At 40.1% G+C, this 21,064-nt stretch overlaps 1 protein-coding gene across 3 annotated transcripts; it reads left to right on the top strand.

The window, feature by feature from the left end:
* The first annotated feature begins 253 nt into the window (after positions 1-253).
* Positions 254-20,798, top strand: LOC125989285 (ATP-binding cassette sub-family C member 4). Of its 3 annotated transcripts, XM_049755473.1 has the most exons (31): positions 254-414; positions 3,263-3,373; positions 3,598-3,718; positions 4,258-4,482; positions 4,613-4,702; positions 6,207-6,370; positions 7,211-7,336; positions 9,033-9,282; positions 9,867-9,968; positions 11,962-12,051; positions 12,182-12,373; positions 12,648-12,742; positions 12,813-12,899; positions 13,169-13,265; positions 13,437-13,655; positions 14,051-14,188; positions 14,287-14,324; positions 14,401-14,501; positions 14,570-14,716; positions 14,825-14,904; positions 15,355-15,505; positions 15,574-15,693; positions 15,768-15,878; positions 16,689-16,789; positions 16,872-17,063; positions 17,145-17,300; positions 17,433-17,522; positions 17,611-17,783; positions 18,158-18,263; positions 18,392-18,526; positions 18,601-20,798. In XM_049755473.1, exons 1-31 carry the CDS (start codon positions 338-340, stop codon positions 18,616-18,618), a joined length of 3,903 nt encoding a protein of 1,300 aa, XP_049611430.1. In that variant the 5' UTR covers positions 254-337; the 3' UTR covers positions 18,619-20,798. The 3 variants fall into 3 exon arrangements, with proteins under 3 accessions (XP_049611430.1, XP_049611431.1, XP_049611434.1); XM_049755474.1 differs by lacking the exons at positions 18,392-18,526; positions 18,601-20,798 and having other exon boundaries at positions 17,611-17,916; XM_049755477.2 differs by lacking the exons at positions 254-414; positions 3,263-3,373; positions 3,598-3,718; positions 4,258-4,482 and having other exon boundaries at positions 4,613-4,707.
* Positions 20,799-21,064: the final 266 nt, after the last annotated feature.

Here is a 21,064-nt window from a genome sequence, read left to right as displayed (position 1 = left end):
GCAGGAGGTGTTGCCTTCAGGTGTTTCTTCTTATGACTCGTTAAAATGAAAACCACGAGTAGCTCTGATCTATAGCTTTTGATTACAATTTAGAATGGAATATCAAACAACTAACCCAAATTAAGGTAACTGAAATCCCAATTTGTGGTGTTTTTCCCTTTTAACTGCCCTCGAATGTGTTCGGCTAAAGGAAACGACTCAAGATGCGAAGAGACCCAGCGAACAGCTGCCGAGAATTTTAATTTACATGATGTCCTCAAACTACACATGACTGAGGCATGCCTGGTGTTGTAGCGCTCAGCGGCGAAGTCACTTGCGAGTTTTGCTTCATTGGAAAATGTTCCCGGAGAACAAAAACATTGAGAAACCCAACCCTCTGGCAAATGCGGGATTTTTTTCACAGCTTTTTGTATGGTAAGTCAGCGACCTGTCAGCGCTCGTTCGGGTTCAACTTGTCAACGTGCGTCAGAAGTGCGTTGTCTGCTGGCGTTAATAGTGAAGATAAATTCACTTTTTATTCATGTAATACATTAATAAGTATGAGCTGGGCATTTGTATTCGTTCATCCTAACAATAACATTAATAACAAGATCAAATTAAAAATATAGAATTGAAATTGTGTTTAAAATTACTATTGTAAGAAGGGTCATGTTCGACGGTCCGACATTCGCGGCCTCGAGGTTACGAACGGTGCGCAATGAACTTGCTCGCGGAGTGTTGTAAAAGGTGTGAGATAATGAGTTTTTTTTATTTTTTACTCATTTCAGTGCATTATTCTGTACCCCCAATTTACTCATCTCCAAACTCAGTTTTTGCACAGATGGGAGTAAATCAAACAGAGCAATAAATTAAAAATTAGGGCTACATTTAGAGAATTGATTTTAACTCTTAAAGAGTAATTTTAACACTTCCAGAGTTCAGTGGTGTCCAGAGTGTGTGTTGTTTTATAGAGTTAATTATCTAGTTGGATTAACTCTGCATATATCGTGTTGATCCACTTTTGCATCTGCACTTCTCCACTGAGTCAATCAGTGTGATTTTCTCCTCCTCGCTTATCTCTGGGAAACACTGATGTTCAAACTAGTTACTTTACGTTCACACAGCAGGGCTTGATGTCCAATTCCGATTTTCTTTCTTTTTAATCCGATTTTTTGATGTACTCGTTCACATAAATTAAATTACAGTGATGTGATACGCATGCGCATGACGTCCAATGACGTGCCCTCAAAACAGGCGACGGTGTTTACGGAAGTAAATGATGTAGTGATCGATTCATCTTCTCATATCGCCATTGTAGCGAGGCGAGAGGAGGTATAAATAATTTGGGGAGATGGGGTGACTTTCTTCGATCCCTTCATTTTATGGAGACTTCTATGAATGACGTCACGTTATTGCTGGGCGTGATAGATAAAGAGTTTATCACCAGAAATGTCCAATTCATGCTTCATGTTTCAAATTAGTGAAATATTAAGACAACTGCAGATTCACGGACAATGTTAGTAGTGTCCCGAGAACTCTCTCCCCAGTCCACGTGGAGGCTTTTGGTTACTAAAAAAATAAAAATTGCAATTGCATTCAGTCTTCTTGGGATTGATTGGAGCTGTGCCAACTAACTGTGCAAATAGGCAATCTGCACTCAGCCGATCGTGCATTTCTTTTATTTTCTCTCTCTCTCTCATCTCACTTTTTCGGTTGGAAAAGAACCCCGCTATGCAATTCCACCAGGTAAGTGTGACTTGACTGATGTTCAAAGAATGCTGTGAAGTACTCTGTTTGCAAGACTGTTGAAATTTCATAATGCTTGCCATTTTAGTGAGCTTTTTTTTTATTTCTTTGGTAAGCAGTCGCAGTAAACATATTAGGACATCTTAAGACTGGCCAAGTGCACCTCCGGGGCTCCCATGCTGAGTTCTAGAATCATGGGTAAAGGGAGCAATATTGTAAAGTTTGATAAATATCTGGTGCTCCCATTTTTGTGTCTAGTCTTCTTTATGCCACTGGTTTATTTTAATGCACTGCACAATGTTGGCTATGTTTGTGACAAAGTCCTTGACTGGGTTGACCTTTGCACCCACTACTGAGTGATACGCCAGAGCAGTCCCGCCTGCTTCCTTATATGACATAGAAACGTTGGATATGTCGGATTCATTTATTTACCTTCCACCTGCATTGATGCTGGAAAATTGTGAGAATGACTCAGATTTGTCAAAATCCGACCAAGAAAATGCTGTGCCGAGCCAAGTTGGCTGTCAACGTTGCTGCATCACTCGGAATCCCTGTATATGCGCTCGAAGTAAAAAAAAAAAAAAAATCCACAAAGTTTGACAGTTATAGCACATTCTGTGTATTCTGTAAAAAAATAAGAAAGAAATATAAGACTGACTGCAGACAAATGCAAACCAGGCCCCGCCCATTGTGAAATAACAGCGGAATGTAACGACGCTATACATTATGCTGATGGACTACGTTCAATCAACACAATATTTTGTTCCTGCGAATTTGTTACATCATTGTCTTTCATTTTCCCTGGTTAAACCACTGCCATGTCGTTGCTGCCTCTGATTTCTTTCCTTATAAGAACCTAAAGTTTTCATCAATGAATCATTATTATCTCAGCCACTGTTGACTTTACCAGTTTTTAGTTGTCATTTTTTTATCTTTTTCAGTATCGGTATAAAATGCTGTCATTTTTGTTTTGCAATCTGCAACTTTAATGGAATAGCTTTCTAAGAATGACCACCTATTGCTTTTGTTTTGTTTTTATTTGCCTTCTAAGAATGACCACCTATTGCTTTTGTTTTTTTTAAGCATTGTAAGAAAAATTTAACCTCATGTAAAAAAATTCCTAACCAAGTAATAACTTATTAAGATAAACTGCTTGATTTCATATGTGGAGATAATAGCAGAACATTACATTGTGTTTTTCTGAATGATCCTTTTTGGTATTAAGGTCAGAGCAGATCATGCCACATTACTGACCCAGTTACCAAATAATTGTTTGCTCAATTTTGGGACTCAGTCTATCCTGTGGTTAGCAATTCTCAGCATGGTCGCACCTGAAGCAAAGAAGCGTTAAATCCCACACTCACACATTAAAAAGTAAGGCTTTCAATTGGTGTGCCCACATTAAGATCCACTGATCAACCACTCAACAATTCTATGCCTATTGGTGGACCTCTGTTCTCTTCCAAGTTTCTTTTGAGGATCTGGATGTAAAAAAAAAAAAAAAAACCCTCTTCTGATGATAATGTTTATTTTTCAGTTGGGTGAGTCCTTTGCTACACCTCGGACGCAAGCACCGACTGAAGGAACGTGACCTCTACACAATTCTTCCTGAAGATGAATCGGAAGTACTGGGACAAGACCTCCAGAGGTATCTTTCTTCTTTGCACCATTTCATTTGAACAGCACCCGTTTAAAAGGGATAGTGCGAGTCGGAATTCAACCATACTTCTGCTATAAGGGGCCAAACTTCAATTTTGGTATGTGCTGGTTTATTCCCACAATTTTGCAACTCTCTCTGTGACTGACCCCACTTTGTTGTGTTCCAATGTAATTTATGCCTGTACAAACCCAACGTTTTCACATGTCTTGCAGGTTCTGGGATCTTGAAGTTAAAAAGGCTACAAAACAACTACGCAAGCCCAAATTGTCCAAAGTCCTTATTAAGTGCTACGGGAAGTCCTACACCGTCGCGGGAATCTTTGCCTTTTCCTTGGTATGCACTGATTGGCTTTATGACAGCATGAGGTGACTCAAGGTCAATGAGGAATCCTAATTTATTCATTTGCAAGTGTTGTTGTACACGTTCTTAATTTTTAAGGAGAGAGTGTGGGTTGGATTTGTGGCCAGCGTTCCAATATCCAGCCACTGCTGGTCCTAAACGTGGATAAAAAAAAAAATGAGTGGGTTGCATAAAAATTTAAAAAAAAAACTGCAACATCACAAGACATCATACGGGTGACAGACAAGCTGAACATCACAACAACTGAAAAGTCCCTCATTGACTTCTAAGCCATCCGTAATACTATCAGCAGGCGTCCGTCTTCGAGAGCCTATTCGATAATGTCGAATTTAAATTGGCAGACCAGGCGCATATTTGCTGCTTCCAGTCCAGTGAGCAGTGAGGTACATGACATAATGGCATCCTGCTGATTTCATTTTTAGGAATACAACACAGAGAGCTCTTTGCTGTGCCCTACCAAAAATAAGCGAGTGAGTGCTGCAAATATTAACGCGACTATTTTTCTTTTACAGGAGGCCATTAAAGTCATCCAGCCACTTCTTCTTGGTAGAATAATAATGTTCTTTGAGAATTATAATGCAGAGGACCAGAGCAGTCTTTGCATGGCCTACCTCTGCGCGGGTGCCATGTGTCTCTCCACCTTTGGTTTGACTATCCTCCAGCATCTCTACTACTATTTTGTCCAAAGAACCGGAATGAAGATGAGAGTGGCTTTGTGTCACGTAATATACTGCAAGGTCAGTAACGATGAGGCAGATGCTTTTTTTTTTTGTTCTCCTCTGATGACTGTCACTATTTGCTGCAAGTAGTGAAGTATTTGTTTTTACTTCCCGCCACTGATGAACGTGTCTTTGCACCTCTCCTCAGGCTCTTCGTCTCAGCAGTCAAGCAATGGGACAAACTACCACAGGCCAAATTGTAAACCTCCTTTCAAATGACATCAACCGTTTCGATGAGGTCAGGTGTGCTGCAACATTTCAAGTACCTTTTCGTGTGATTTGCAATATGCTGAAGCGTTGCTTGTTTTATAAACTGTTGCTGGATTGGTGAAGGCAATTCAGCACTGTCGTGAACGAGGGAGAGAGAGACAGAGAGAGGGGGAGAGAGACAGAAAGCGAGAGAGAGTCCCCCATCTCCCCACCACTTGCCCTGACGGCAGGATGTCATCCCCGTGGGTAGACCAAGCACACCTCCCAGCGTGGAGTCTCCCATTAGATGACACTGGAGGAAGACAAAATAAGATAAAAACAAAAAATTGTGGAGGAACTAAAATCTAATAGAATAAAAATAATAAATAAATAAGTAGGCCTTTATAGAACACAATAAATAGATAAATGAAGAAATAAGTGACTCTAAATGCGACTTTTTCGTCATGTCACGTGAATACCGAGTGCATATCCGGGAGCGAGCAGGTCACGCGCTTGTACTGAGGCAGCACAGAAACCGCTTGTGCTGCAGTGTGGTTCGTTCTGGAGTTGCATGACAGAATGATACATGGTGCAAAAATAAATCTGTCTGGACTGTGCACAGCCAAATGCTGCGCTGGAAATATTTGCAAATCTTGACTTTGGCTGAACTTTTCAAAAACCTTGACCTTTTTTTAATAAGGCCAAAATCTCCGGAGACTTGTGAAGTACAGGACAAACAGCAAATAAATATGAAATGTAAAATATGTGTAGACGAGGCCAATCGCACGCCCATTCACATCTGCAAAACCTCATGGCTTAGCCTCAAAAAGATCTGCTTAGGTTAATACTGTGTGGTGGTGTTGTAGCACTTTAAGCAACAGATATTGGACCACAAACGGTGGTGCAACACATCTATACACACAACATAACAATACTCAAATATTCCTTATCCTCTGCAAAAAAAAATACTAACACAAATTTGGCTTACTGAGTCACTGGCAGTAATTGTCCATGGTTGTTTTACACTGCCCATGGTGGCCATTATTTAATCATGCACAAACTGTTCAATTCTTTGCATCGTCCATCCATTTTCTATACTCCTCATTAGGTAATGGGTTGTTCTAGTTAAATATGTAATTACTTTATTCTGAATGAAGTACAAAATTACAAAAATGTTTTTCGGCTCCTTGGACATGTGTGATGGATGTCATGGATGGACAGTTTGCATCAATCTCTTTAAGATGAAATATTGAAAGCACTGCATCTAAGGGTGGATGGGTGTCATGGTCACTGATCGAATTAAATTCACATCTCAAGGCACCACTACTGAAAAAATGCAGATTGTTTAAAATTTGCTACATTTATTTGTTCACCTCTGGATTATTATATGAAGTGTATCCTTTGGCCTATAATTCTATGCATGATATATGCCATCGTGTTACCCTGAAGTAGTACAGTATGTTCGGTATGCTATTGCCATGCGTGTTTAAACCTGGTAGTCATAGCCTTCAAGCATTTCATGGTTTCATTCCATGCTTGTCATTTTTGTGCAGGTTACGCTGAATCTGCACTACTTGTGGGTGGGACCGCTACAAGCAATTGTGGTCATCACTTTCCTCTGGTACGAGATTGGTCCCTCATGTCTCGCAGGGGTGGCTGTCCTCCTTCTCATGTTGCCTGTGCAAACATGGTTTGGAAAGCTTTTTGGAATCTTCAGGTGAGTAGGCTTACAAAGACGTGGCTTTAGAATGCATATAAATGACTAGTTCTTGCCTCCTTTCAATTGTGCTGCTCTTTCTGGTGAAAAGTATTAGTCATTTTCACAAACAAAAAAGAATAGGTGAATATTCTTAAATTGTCTGTCTGCACGTGTTGCTCCTCCGTTTGTGTTCAATTAAAAATTCAAATTTGCTGCAACAGTGATGTTATTTGTTACCCCGTCTTTGACATTTTGTATTTTTTTTCATTAATAGTACGATGAATAGATTTTGTTTAAAAATGTGGTCTAAATTCTCTTTGTGTTTAGTTTGAGTGTCGACTTCACCTGGTAGTGGCAATAAACAACTTAAATCCTCTTTTTCGGATAATTGTTCACTATTTGCCCAACAGCTGCTTGTTGTGAGTTGAGTTTACTGCCACCATACCGAGCTCATATCAAAAAAACAAATGGCAGAATGTACATATTTTGAAAGAACTTGTAAATGGGGCCAGTAAAGCAGCACTGTATTTTCCCCAAAGACAGTACGTTCCACCCTGAACTTGTGTAATTTCCTAGTTTACTCCAATAAATTGCAATTAACTCTTGTTACTTACCTTGGAAAATTTCTGACATAAAAAAATTCCAACTCTGCAGGTAAGTAAAGCTCAAACTAACTAAATTTAATGCCCAGATCACGTCCTGAAATGCTGCAAAAATATGTCCTACAAAAAAAATTCTTTTGGGATCTTAAGATCAGGGGATGCTTTGAGAATAATTGTCAAACACCCTTTGAGACTGCTTGTGATTTAAGGCTATACAAATAAACTTGACTTGACTTGACTTGACTTTTTTTTGCAGGAGCAAAACAGCAGTCCTAACCGACAGTCGGATCCGCATCATGAACGAAGTGGTGTCTGGCATCCGAATCATCAAGATGTATGCTTGGGAAGCCCCTTTCTCAGCTCTAGTCACAGAGTCCAGAAGGTAAACACAAGAGAGCTCTTTGTAATATTTGTAAATAATCAGCACAGGGATACTTCCTGTGGCAGAAAGTGATTGCCGGCCAGATATACTGCAAAAGTTTTTTTGCTTGGTGCATTTTTCTTTCTTGGTTCTCCAATTGTGTCTCTATTAGTGTGGTGAACCTAAAATAATGAGGTCAAAAATGTAAGAGTCAGCCTTTCTTTTTTTTTTCTTTCAGGCTAGTAGTTCCCATGAGCCCTCACGTACAAGCTTTGGAATTTGTTTGTTTAATGCAATTTAATGACCGTGTCTCATTAGATTTGGCATGATGTCTGTTGATGCTGGAAAATATTCAGGGTTGAACAAGTAGCTGACTACAACCATATCTCTAGGACGATGGTCCGATCTCTAGCCAGGCTTTCAACCGAGACCTTGAATCCAAGTCCACTTATCAGCCACCATGTAATTCCTACTCTGTCAAGGTCTCATAGAAGTGGGTGGGTTTAAATGCTGAGTGAGTCATGAGGCATGGTCAACAAGGCCTGCTGATGTCATGCCAGTCAATGGCAAGTTTTTTACTGATAGTGAAGCGAATCAGCATCGATTTTCTGCCACTTAGACTCAAACGACAAACTAAAAAAAAATACTCAAGCAACACTCACTGGGCACATTTTGCTGTACAATGTTGTGACATCTAATGCAAGATCGGAAAGTTAGTTTTTCATAATACCAGATATTGACGCTGTTAGAGAGTTATTCATTCAACATAAAGTTCACTGTTATTAACTACTACTAGAGGAGAAGATTTTTTTTATTTTTTTTTAAACCGTAAGGGCTTTTCTATTCAGATAGTGAACACAACAGTGTGCTGGTCGCAAGCTGTTGATTGCCACTTCCGGTTGAAGTTTACTGTTGAAAAAATGTAAAACAAAAAGAATTAAACAAGTGTTCCACTTGAAAATGTATCAGAATACTTTTCAAATTGTCTTTAATTGGAGGAATGCACACCTCTAATACAGGTCTACATATCATACATTTCATGATAAAATGAATGAATATCTAGCCGACTTAGTCAAAAGTGCTTTGATACATTAGCGGATTTATGCGTGCCAGCCAGTGAGTGTTAACCAGTAATAATCTTCTTGGCTGTGTACTTTGTTCCATAATAGCGTATCCTTTTGTTCTGGTGCTTTGTCAACCGGTGTCTAGACTTGAAAGGGGATTTGGAACATTTGAACTGATCTGGTTTGCCTCCGACAAATGATGCATGTGCTATCTATTTCTTCCCTGCACGTTGCAGATTGCACCTCGCCCTTTGAGATAGTGCGTCTTTTCATGAGCTCTCTGTACAGTCACAAAAATTTCACTGAAAAGATAACATTCTCACGCTTGCTATTGAGTATGAAATAAATTGCACGTGGAGTCAATGCCGAGAGGCAAGCGTTCACATCCAAACGTTTCTCATTCTTTTGACACGTGTATATGCGACCCTCAACGAGTGTATCAAATTGATAAATTGATGACCTTGTTTTGTCATCACAAATATTTCAATTCACAAAAACGGACTTTTCCAAAAGTTGTATTTAAAAAAAAAAAAAAGAAACGCTTTCTGTCTTTCTCACTATCTTTATTCATCCATATTATTCACTCTGGTAAAAAAAATAAAAAAAATAAATAAAGATCAGCTTCAAACATGTATGTTTGTTCTTATCTTCAGAAAGGAAATAAACCAGATCATGAAGAGCTCCTACCTGCGAGGACTCAATATGGCGTCGTTCTTCGCCAGCAGTAAGATCGTGGTGTTTGTCACCTTCGTGGTGTACGTGCTGCTGGGCAATGGCATCAGCGCCAGCCGAGTCTTCGTCACTGTTTCCCTGTACGGAACCATCAAGCTCACCGTAACGCTGTTTTTCCCGCTGGCCGTGGAAAAACTGTCTGAGACCATTGTCAGTATTCACAGGATCAAGGTAACACTCATCACTATACATTGTCAACCTTTCCTTGAAAATGTTTATGTCACAGTCACACACACACACTCGGTGATGGCAAATATCGTGTACACACTGCGTTACCACTGAACTTAAGTAGATTTTTTTTAATTTTTTTTTTTACTTTCTGTACTTGAATAATATTTCTGACGACATTTTAATTTTACTCTGCATTTGAAAACAGATTTCTGTTCTTTCTACTCCTTATCGTGTAAAAATAGCTTTTCAGCTTTTGAGAAAGAAAGAAAGAAAGAAAGAAAGAAAGAAAGAAAGAAAGAAAGAAAGAAAGAAAGAAAGAAAGAAAGAAAGAAAGAAGAGAGAGAGAGGGAGGGGGGGGAGAAACCCAGATACAGTTGAGCCCATACTTTTTTATGTTTTGAGAACATCAATTCAGTTGTATTTAACTTTTATAAGAACAATGTGCATTTGCCGGTACTCCATATGTGTTCAAGTATTTTTTGTTATACTCGGTTAAAAAAAAGTGAAACAGTTGCGGTATTTTATACTGTATATATTCTGTCAAACTTGTGCAAAAGGATCATTGTTGTTTATAACCCACCTAGAATTTTCTCCAGCTGGATGAAATGAACAGACGGAAGTTGACACTGGAGGAAAAGAACCCAAACACCGTCGAGATGACGAAGTTGACATGCTACTGGGATAAGGTCAGATCATTCTTCTCTGTGTGCACAGTGTAACCTCTAAGACACGTCAAACAATTTAAACTTCAACTCAAAACGTTTGACCACCCTCATGCTTGATGTCATTTTATCATGAGAATGTGGATTATCTCCACAAAGCTTTTTCTCTGGCTTATTGTGAATTCATACTTCATACTTTTAGATTTTCTTAACATGTTTGTTTTTTTTATAAATCCCCTTGCAACAAGAAAAGTACAAATGAACGTTTACGACCTTAAATAAAACCTGACAAGAAGGCAGCAATCACTACCTTCACAAACACAAATGTCTACCTAGGATACAGGCGTTCAGCAAAAAAAAAAAGTTTGAATATTTTCATATTCCACCAAAAACATCGCTTCATCAATATTTAAGAATACGTGTATTAATACATGTGTGAACTTGTGGAACTTTATGTCTTCTGCTATCCATTCGTGGAAATTTCTTGGAATGCTCATCTGAAGTATTACAGATGTTATGTCTTCTGCTAACCTCTTGAGGAAATTCCATGAAATGCTCATCTGAAGTATTAAGTAGTAATCTTTAACCAAAGGTGCTACGGGTCAAAGAAGACAAACTATAGTTAAGTGAATCATTTACAAGCTGTTTCTCAATTTGTTCCATCACACGCAGTCACATGTCTTCATTGTCTGTCTATGCGATTGAGGTGTCAGTTCATGACAGTGGCCAAGGAGTTACCCCCCCGCTCTTACTGTAGCTACAGTAGCTAAACATTAGTGGTATTTTTTTGCAGCATGTGCATTGTCAATCATTGATAGCCTGTTCAAACCTCCACAAGAACTACAATTTGGTCTGATTTGAATTGAATTATTGATTTTCTTAATAATAATGATAATGATAATAATATACCGAACTGGACAGACTGAAGCACGGATGTCAAACTCAAGGCCCTGGGGCCAGATACGGCCCGCCACATCATTTTATGTGGCCCGCGAAGACAAATTGTGCATCAAATTCGTGTGTCATTACTAGAATTGCAAATTGTCTTCACTTTTAAAAATATCTTTTGGACCAGTTTTTATTAGTGTGATTTGAAAACGAGTTATTTGTCAGTTTATTTTGGAGCTTATACTGTATATAATATGAGGTGCTGATACATTTATTTGGGTTGACAGTCATAATGGCCCTCCGAAAGCAACTATGACTACAATGTGGCCCGTGAAAAAAAAAAGAGTTTGACACCCCTGGACTAAAGAATTAACAGAGTGTACAAAGAAAATTATTTCTTGACATCATCAGCAAAACAGTCCCCTCCCTTGTAGAGATACCAAAAAGAGCAAGACAGATTTTTCTCAGAAATCTGATTACCCAACCCACATGAGCACATTATAATCTTGACACACTTTTTTATTCTTAAGGTGCAAACAGCTTGCATTTGCTCAGATTTAACAGCCTGTTGCTAATAGGCTACTTCATTGAAATCTGTTATGGGCATAAAAGGTGTCTCGTGTTCTCGCCTGTTCCGGCTGAGGTCAAGGCGAGGTTGTGGTTATCATGTTTGTAGGACAGTGTTAGAAGATTTCCGATGCACAATGACCAAGTTACAAAATGGCCATATGGTAGTTAAAAATTGTTTTGTGCGTTTACAACATTTTAAAATGTACATATAGCAACACTAATGTCCTGTAGCAACTTTCACTTTTTGTAACCGGTACACTGCTGATAGTCCTCTTCGCCATTATTCATTCTTTACAAGAGTTATGTGAAAAGAGTAGAGCCGCATGATGAACCCAAGACCTGCCTCTAGTCACGCATTAACTTATTACGGCAGTCATTTGAGCCTGCGTCTATACTTTTGAACTTCTGCGGATTAGGAAATAAATCAATTGAATTCAAACTTGTACTCCCAATTCTTTTTTTTAAATCATTAAAGCTCTATGTACATAGGCATACTCATTTCGTCTATAATGAGTGTTCACACACATTTAATCACAACTATATCTTATATTCTTTTCAGCTTCTGGATTCACCGTCTCTGCAGAGCATCTCCCTCACGGTGGAGTCACATCAGCTCCTGGCTGTGATCGGACCAGTGGGGTCTGGGAAAGTGAGCTTAAAGCTTGTTCAATAATTGTCAGCGGGACTCTGTGTGTGTTCCACAGTGCTACGTTTTTAGCAAATCAATGCATCTCAAACAACCAATGCCTAATGTCGATTTGATTCATCTATACCGCCAGTCTTCACTGCTAAGTGCCATCTTGGGCGAGTTGTCCCACGACAATGGAACCATGACGGTGAGAGGTCGACTGAGCTACGCATCCCAACAGCCTTGGGTTTTCCCGGGGACCATTCGCAGTAACATCCTGTTCGGGAGAAGCCTGGATCCCATGAAGTATGAGCGTGTGCTGAAGGCCTGCGCTCTAAAGAAGGTGAGTCGGCATTGGAAGGGCTGAGGTTAAAGTTCTTCGTTGGAACAAAACAGACTGTTTCTCATCTGGAATTTTCTTTATATTGCACAAACGACAGCTGATATGCTCTTTAATTGTCACACTTTTTTTTTTCGTTATGAAGCAATCGAATAGTTATATCAATATAGTTTGAATTGCAATTCATTGTGAATGCAGTTTGATTATATTTCTTTGAGACATCACATCCATGGCCTTACACGGCAGATTGTGTTGTGTTCATTGTATTGGAGCGCAGGACCTGCAGCTGCTCCCGGATGGAGACCTGAGCCTAATTGGAGACAAGGGAGGCACCCTCAGCGGGGGCCAGAAGGCTCGCATCAATCTGGCCAGGTGGAAAGATGTTGTGCATTTGCTTTCATACTTTGTGAGAATAATTGTGTTCATGTGTATGTGTTCTCAGAGCGGTGTATGAGGAAGCAGATATCTACCTATTAGATGATCCTCTGAGTGCTGTGGATGCCGAAGTTGGAAAATATCTCTTTGAAGCGTGAGTGTGCATCATACATTATGGGTTACTCCAAAATTTGAGTACAATTTAAAACCCACTAAAAGTGCACGCTAAAAAATCTGCGTCATAGGGAAGGTGTGAAATAGTGACCAAATAGTCCTTCAAGCATCGGCCAGAATCATCGGTCAAATGGACGATGATTGCCAATTTTTTTTTAACTTTTATGTTGTCTAACCATTTACAGCTCTTTGTTAACATGCCTTTCAAAGACTTTTTGAAGTGTGAGTGGTTTTGTCACAATTCTTTAGGTGCATCTGCGGCCTACTGAAGAACAAGTGTCGCATCCTGGTTACTCACCAGCTTCACAATCTGTGGACAGTTGATCAGATAGTGGTGATCAAAGAGGTTGGTATCACAATTTTGACCGTCATGGTTGCTTCGGGATTGCGTACTACCCGCTCACTGTGAGCCCACCACAGCCTGGGCACTGACCATGCTTAAATTCAATATTGATTCAATAAAAAAGTATTGCACGTAGCTACTGACTGATTTTGCTTATTCTTCATGTACTTCAAGGGTCGTATCATGGCCAAGGGAACGTACAGCGAGTTGCAGAGCTCCGGCCTTGATGTCGGCTTGCTGCTCAAAACCCAGGAAGAGCAGGAATATCCATATCTGTCAGCCAACTGTGACAGGGAGTCACTCTCGAGCAGGAGGACAAATCACTCGAACAGTTCACTCTACGCGCACAGCACCCTCCTGCCACCGGAGGGCAGTGCCCCTGACCTGCTTCCTGTAAGTAGCAGAATTACATATATTGCTTATATCCAGGCAACATAGTTGCCTATTTGCAGATTTTCTTTAAGTTTGGAATTAATGAGGTTAAGACATTTGGCTTCAAAAAGTGGGCAGTCAAAAGCTGTTGGTAACTTTCTCCATTGTTTCAATGTGACTGAGTTGCCTGTGCAAAGCGGTGTACAATTGTTTATGGACAAGAGCAAAGAGAAGCAGATCACCTCCTGAGAAATGGCCAAAACAAGTCTGTTTTCAAGTCCCTACTTAAAACGTTGGTGACAGTGCTCGTATTATTTTGTTTGTGCTCGCTATTTAAAATAGTATTCATCCTATTTCCTCATGGCAACAATTTTTTCAGTTAATTCTAATATTTTGATTATTGATATTTTCTACAGGTTGAGAGTGCACATGCTGCTGAAGAGGAGTCTCGTGCTGAAGGAAATGTCAGGCGGGATGTTTATGTCAAGTACTTTACTGCCCACTGTCACCCTCTGATCTTATTGGCTATTCTGGTGCTCAGTGTCATCACTGAGGTGAGTCAGAACTACTTTGGTCATACAAAGGGTACAGTGAATAAATTTAATGTATTGTTGCACAGCTAATGTACTGGACACATTGTTGTTCTTTTTAGGCTGCATACATTCTGCAGGACTGGTGGCTGGTCTTCTGGTAAGTCAGTGGCCTGGCACCTACACACACAAATTAAATCTCGTATGTTACCTTGTGCTGATATTGTTGTCGACAGGGCCAAAGATGGGCTCAATAACACCGACACAGTTGTGACTGTTGCAAAAAGCACCAATGAGAGTGGCAACATTCTGCTATTGTATCTCGGCATTTATTCTGGTGAGTTCAAAATTTCTTGCTTAGCCGAGACAGTAACACAGCCATGGACATCTTTCTGTCTTGGGCAGGTTTGACTGCAGCCGCCGTGATTTTGGGTTATGCCAGGAGCTTAGTGATCTTCCACGGGTTAGTGAGATCCACTCAGACGTTGCACAACCGCATGTTCAAGGCTGTCCTCCGCACCCCAGTCCGCTTCTTTGACGTCAACCCTATAGGTGAAAATTTGAAATGTAAACTTTCGAAGAGAAGCGGGTCAGAATGATGATGGCGCTGTTTCAGCTCTGAGCTGATCCAAACGTTTGCTTGTTTTCCCTGCATGCTAGGAAGAATCCTCAACCGCTTTTCCAAAGATATCAGCCAGATGGACTCCATGTTACCACTCACCTTTGTTGACTTCTATCAAGTGAGGAGTTATCTGGTTAGACTAGTGTTTCCCAACCTTTAAAAAATTTCCCACTATGCCTGAACTATACATCGCTGGCATGGATACATCATCACAGATGCATCATTAAAAAGTAAAAGATAATAATAATACTGGCCAACAATTTTTTGCATTTTTTTTTAGCCAAGTAAACTTTTCCAGATTGTTTGCGCTGATTTTCAAATTGCCCTCGTTTCATCTCTAGCACATCCATTTTCTAACACAATATAATGCAATGTAGTGCTAAAAAAAAAGAAAAATAAAGCTAAGGACATTTTTTAAATCAGCATAAAAAATGTGTCCAAGGTCACATAAAACCACCCGTGTACTAATTTGAGAGGCACAGTGGTTGGGAATCACTTGGCTTAGGCTGAGGTAAAAAATATTGATGTAGTAGTTTGATGGGAAAAAAAAAAAACTTTCCTTTCGCAGCTTTCCTTGCAGAACCTGGGCGTTCTGGCTGTGGCAGCTTCCATCATCCCCCTCCTCCTGATCTCCCTTGCCCCCCTGCTCTTCACCTTCCTCTACCTGCGACGTTACTATCTCTCCACGTCACGGGATATCAAACGTCTGGAATCCACAAGTACGTCAGGCTTTAAAGCGGTTTGTAAACCGTGCCGGTTCCGTAACATGCTCCGTCTTCCCTTGCAGCACGCAGTCCAGTCTTCTCCCATCTTTCATCATCCCTCCAGGGTCTGTGCAGCATTCGAGCACTCGGAGGAGAGGAGAGGCTGACAAAAGCCTTTGACTCACACCAGGATCGACACTCAGGTTTTTGTCTTGCGTGCTCCTTTTTGTTGCATGATACGAAGACCGTGTTTTCAATGAAGTGTCGTTGATTGCAGAAGCGTGGTTTCTCTTCCTCATGACCTCCCGCTGGTTTGCCCTGCGACTGGACAGCATTTGCTCCGTCTTCATCACCATAGCAACGTTTGGGTGCATTTTACTCCGAGATGGTGAGGATGTTCAAACATTATATTCTCTGGTCGGTGTTAAGCGTTGAGTACAGTGGTGCCTTGAGATACAAATCACCCTCTTGTTTTGATTTGACTTGAGAGCAAAACATTTGAGATCAGAGTCCTGTGTGGTGACAGTGAATGCAACTGACTTAACAACAAAAGTAGTTTGGAAAATAGTCAACAATTATTCAAAAAAGTCTTCATGCTGTTAACTGCTGCTCCAAGTTGAGGTTTACGCTCAAGCTAAACATAAAACAAAAAGAATTGCGCATTGCATATTTAATATATCCACGTTCCTTTGCCTAAAATGTCTGCTTAGCTTAATGCTAAAAAAACAATGCAAAATCACACAGACAAACAAATTGCATCTATTTTTTTACAACACTAAAAACGCAGTGTCAAATGTGCATGCCATCTAGTGGTGAACTAATAGAATGCAACAACCTCACTTTGAAGCGCTTCCATTTTGAAGCACACGCTCTACCCTCAGAGAGGCCATACTTTGCAAGCCATATCACCAATTTCTGCAGCTCAGGTGCCATCGAAATGTTATCACAAAGTTGCTAAATTGATCTCCTTTGGGTATCTGTAGCAGAAAGATGGAAGAGAGACTTGTCAGCCTCCTGTAAGGTTAGGTGTGCCCTATGTAAAATAATTAGGGATTGCTCGACCTACCTATGGAAAAGTGTACGTGTATATGGTATAAAACATATTGCTGAAATGACGAGTGGACTTTTAAAATGAATCAATCTTGATCAATCAAAAACTCCTACTGAGTCACTTACAGTAGCTGTGTTTTTTTGTCAGGCTTGGAGGCCGGCGAAGTGGGCCTTGTGCTGACATACGCCGTGACGCTGGTTGGAAACTTCCAGTGGACCGTGAGGCAAAGTGCAGAGTTAGAGAACATGGTATATGCTACCCAGCATGTAACTCCATTGTCCTCATATGGTCAATGCAAATGATTTAACATCAAATACCAATTGTCCTCAGATGACATCAGTAGAGAGGGTGGTGGAGTACACGGAGTTAAAGAGTGAAGCCCCCTGGGTAACCCGCACGCGGCCTCCTCTCGATTGGCCCAGCCGAGGCCAGGTTACCTTTGACCGGGTGCATTTGTCGTATAGCGTCGACAGCCCTCTTATCCTCAAGGACATCAACGCCATCTTCTGCCCTAACGAGAAGGTGAGACAAATCTCCCAAAGTGTCAATTCCATTGAGACCCCAAGAAGAAAGGTTACCCTGTAAGAGTGTTCCATTGGTCAGGTGGGCGTTGTGGGTCGGACAGGAGCCGGGAAAAGCTCTTTGGTGGCGGCGCTCTTTCGCCTGGCGGAGCCACAAGGGAACATCTACATTGATGGCGTGTTGACCTCTGAGTTGGGCTTGCATGACTTGCGACAAAAGATGTCCATCATACCTCAGGTAGTTGACAGAAGGCACCTGACGTGCAAATATATATTTTTTCAGTAAAAATCTATCTTTTCATTATGAGCTTACATTGACACGATATAAAAATTGAAATGGTGTTTTTTTTTTGTGGTCTTTGTAAACCAGGACCCGGTGCTTTTTACTGATACTGTGAGGAAGAACCTGGATCCCTTTAACCAGCATACAGATGGTGACCTGTGGAAGGCTCTGGAGCAGGCAAATATCCATCTTGTCCTCTGTAGATGCTGACTGTCTTTCATATAAACACACACTTTTTCTGACCATGTCCTGGCATCATCAACAGGTCCAGCTAAAGTGCATGGTGGAAGAACTTCCCACAAAGTTGGAGACGGTTCTGGCTGAGTGTGGCTACAACTTCAGCGTAGGTCAGAGGCAGCTGGTGTGCCTGGCCAGAGCCATCCTGAGGAAAAACCGTATTCTCGTCATTGACGAGGCCACCGCCAATGTGGACCCCAGGTGCCGGAGAGGAACCGGTTGTGGTTACCCAAACCACATTTCAAATAATTACATGAAAAATAAAATAATAAAAACATCACTGATTTCATGATAGGTAATGCAGTTGACTCTCACCTGGTCATTAAAAAATGAGGTAAAAATTTAAATGCAGCAATTTGGGGTAAAAAAAAAAAAAAAAGGTGTTTTCGTGAACACTTGAAGATAAGTTAAAGTTTCGTAATTTAGTTGAAGTAGATGAAAAAACCTTTCATGCTTCATTTTTTTATTTTTGCATCAAGTCAACCTATAACACCAAAACATTTATGTATTGTATAAGAATTCTGATATTGTTATGCAGATTAATTTGATGCTTATGTTTGTTATCAATGTTGCAGGACCGACGAGCTGATCCAACTAACTATCCGACGAGAGTTCAAAGACTGCACCGTGTTCACCATTGCTCACCGACTCAACACCATCATCGACAGCGATCGCATCTTGGTGAGCATCCAACTAATCAGTTGAGACGCACTTCTTGCTACGTAGAAAAAAAGCATACTTTGACTTTGACTAGTCGTAGCTAATCAATCGGAGCGCGAGATGACCACACCCGTGTTTCCGTCTTGCAGGTGCTGGATGAGGGTAGAATACAAGAGTTGGATCGCCCTTTTCAACTTCTTCAGAACCAAGATGGTGCTCTGTACAGGTTGGTCCAGCAGTTGGGCCCAGCTGAGGCTGAAGCTTTGTTGGCGGCAGCTAAACAGGTGAAGTGAGGTGCACCATGTGACACATCTGCAGCACCATTTTGTTCTAAACGCTTTGTGTGGGTCACATGCAGGCAACAAAGACGACCTGACTGGGCAAAGCTGAGGGAACAGCAATCAGCCAAAATTGCTGATGCAAGCAGAAACACTGAATGAAGTTTGTTGGGGTTTAAGGACATTCAAGAGGTGATCTTTAAAATCCATTTTTTTTGTTTTGGTTTTTTTTTTAGGTGAAAATGTTTGAAAAGGTCACTTTGGGGTCAATTTCTCCGTTATATTACTTAGCTTGTTCCAAGGTTTGAACAAATATCACTCTATCTAGATAAATGGAACAGATGTTTAAAGGACAATCACAACAGCAAGAAATAATAATCATTAGCTCTTAAATTGTGTTAAACAAACCTTGTTTGATACATGTTGATTGATCGATTGTATCTAAAGTGCATAAAACTTGGTGCACTGGTTTAGCTTGCACTTGTACTTAAAATGAAGACAAGCCTTGCTGTCAAGCTCTGCATTTTCCTTTACAATCTGCAACATGTAAGAACGGTCAATGACCTGGACTGCTGAGAATCTACACTGAAATATCACCTTGAACTTCTGGAAGGACCCCCGCGTGAAAAATGTCAGGGAACCTTGCAGACAAGAAACCACAGATGAGATGCGAACCGAACAGACTAATTTCTTACCTTACAAGTCCTCAAAGCAGTGAATAAACGTCACTGTTGGCACATTTCCAGTAACTGAGGTGGTCAACCAGAAGAGCTACTACTCCAACAAGAAGAGTGAGCAGCGAAAAGCATAAAAACTCCCAGTGGTAGGCTCTAATCAACTGTGATGACAATCACAGTCCCAGAACAAGATGGCTTCCTTGCAGTAAACCAAAGAAACGACGCATAAAGACCATTTCTATTGCAACCAAATATTTCATACCGTCCATACCTTTGAGGAAAGGCCGATGATGGAGATTTGACTCCCAGTCCATCCCAAGTCAGTGACTTTCTGCCACCGGAACTACCCTGGCACTTTATTGTTTACAAATCTTCTGTTGGTTAAACCATTAACTTCCGCGTCTCATACCTTTTCAATTTTTTTTTTTTTTTTTTTTGGGGGGGGGGGGGGTATTAAATAGGTGTCAATTTTTGAAATGGCCAAAGTTTTGATGAATTTCTTTTAAACCAACCTCCATCTCAAAACTGACCAAATGCTTAATTGTCTGGATTGGCAGTCGTTCATGTCAACTCAATGCGTTGATAGCGACTAGTATAGATGACTGACTGACTGTTGCTGGGGGGAGGTCCCTGGTAGCATTCCTCCCTGCAGTAGCAACAACACACATAGTTTGAGGTTACCGGCTCATAGACTTTAAGGCAGATTTGCTAACCACATATACGTCAACCACGCCAGGAAATTTGCAGACAGTCCCTCGCCTGACAAAAATCCAACATCATGTGAACTGTAGCCACCATACGCAAGACAAATATTGACAGTGATATTAAAAAAAAAAAAAAAACACAAATATTAACATAGTTACCTATTTCTAAGAATGCTGTGATTATCTCAGAGGACTTAACTGAGTCGATTGCTAGCTCTGCTGTACACTGTTTTTGTTGTTGTTTTTTAAATTTATGGTGATGCATTTTTATAAATCAAACATTTCTTGTTTTCACATCTTGCTTTTATTTTGTGATTTTTTTAACTTCATGAGCTATTTTGTAATTTTAATGTTTTAATTCACCCTACTTTTATGTCAGGATTTTGTGTTGATTTTCACATTTTCACTTGTTCTTAATCGCTCTTTTACCTCTGTAAAGCACTTTGGACCTGCTATGTTTTGTATAAATGGTGCTATACAAAAACAGTTGCCTTGTATCAAAATCATAAACGTTTTTGTCTTTGTCAAACATACAGTATATGATAGTGGCGTGTATCATAATAAATTAAAGTACAATATACTAAAATAAAAAATATATTACAGGAATACAAATAAAAATTGTTTTTCACACATCTATTTGTTAACAAACAAGATAAATATCATTTCTATTTTTCATAAATCTAAGGGTTTTTGAAAAAGAAACAAACTATGAAAATTGAAGCAAAAGAGAGAAAAAAGAAATTTGGTTTCATCTTCAATACTTTGCATTTTTATTTATTTACTTGTTGATTCATTCATTTTAAATGCGCTAATTGCTTTTTTTCTACTGCTGTTGGCAAGCTGAGATGTGATTGGTTGAAAATTAAAGTTTAAGACTTAGAGAACCAGTATGGAAAATTATGAAATGGGGAATTTTATTTTGAACGTTTGGGAATTTGCATAACGTGAACAGTTCCTGAGAGGTCCCGAATGACTTGAATATTTTGAAGTCAGAATCATTTAAATGGGTCAAAATATGTGGAAGAAGAATGAAATACTATATTTGATGAGTGAAAGAAGTGAATGGATGGAGAAATATGGAAGGAGTTGGTAAAGGTAAGTTGAAGTTGGAATGGTTTGAATTGGTCAAGAAATATGGAAGGGGGAAGAGAAAAGGGAAATGC

The sequence above is a fragment of the Syngnathus scovelli genome, chromosome 2 (assembly GCF_024217435.2).
Source record: "Syngnathus scovelli strain Florida chromosome 2, RoL_Ssco_1.2, whole genome shotgun sequence".
Lineage (NCBI taxonomy): Eukaryota > Metazoa > Chordata > Actinopteri > Syngnathiformes > Syngnathidae > Syngnathus > Syngnathus scovelli.
This window is presented reverse-complemented; position numbering and strand designations above follow the sequence as displayed.

Coding starts and splice junctions, on each gene's coding strand:
- LOC125989285 (XM_049755473.1), top strand. CDS start 338: ATGTTCCCGGAGAACAAAAACATTGAGAAACCCAACCCTCTGGCAAAT. Junction 3,374..3,597: donor CTGGGACAAGACCTCCAGAG/GTATCTTTCTTC, acceptor CATGTCTTGCAG/GTTCTGGGATCTTGAAGTTA. Junction 16,790..16,871: donor GTGCAGAGTTAGAGAACATG/GTATATGCTACC, acceptor AATTGTCCTCAG/ATGACATCAGTAGAGAGGGT.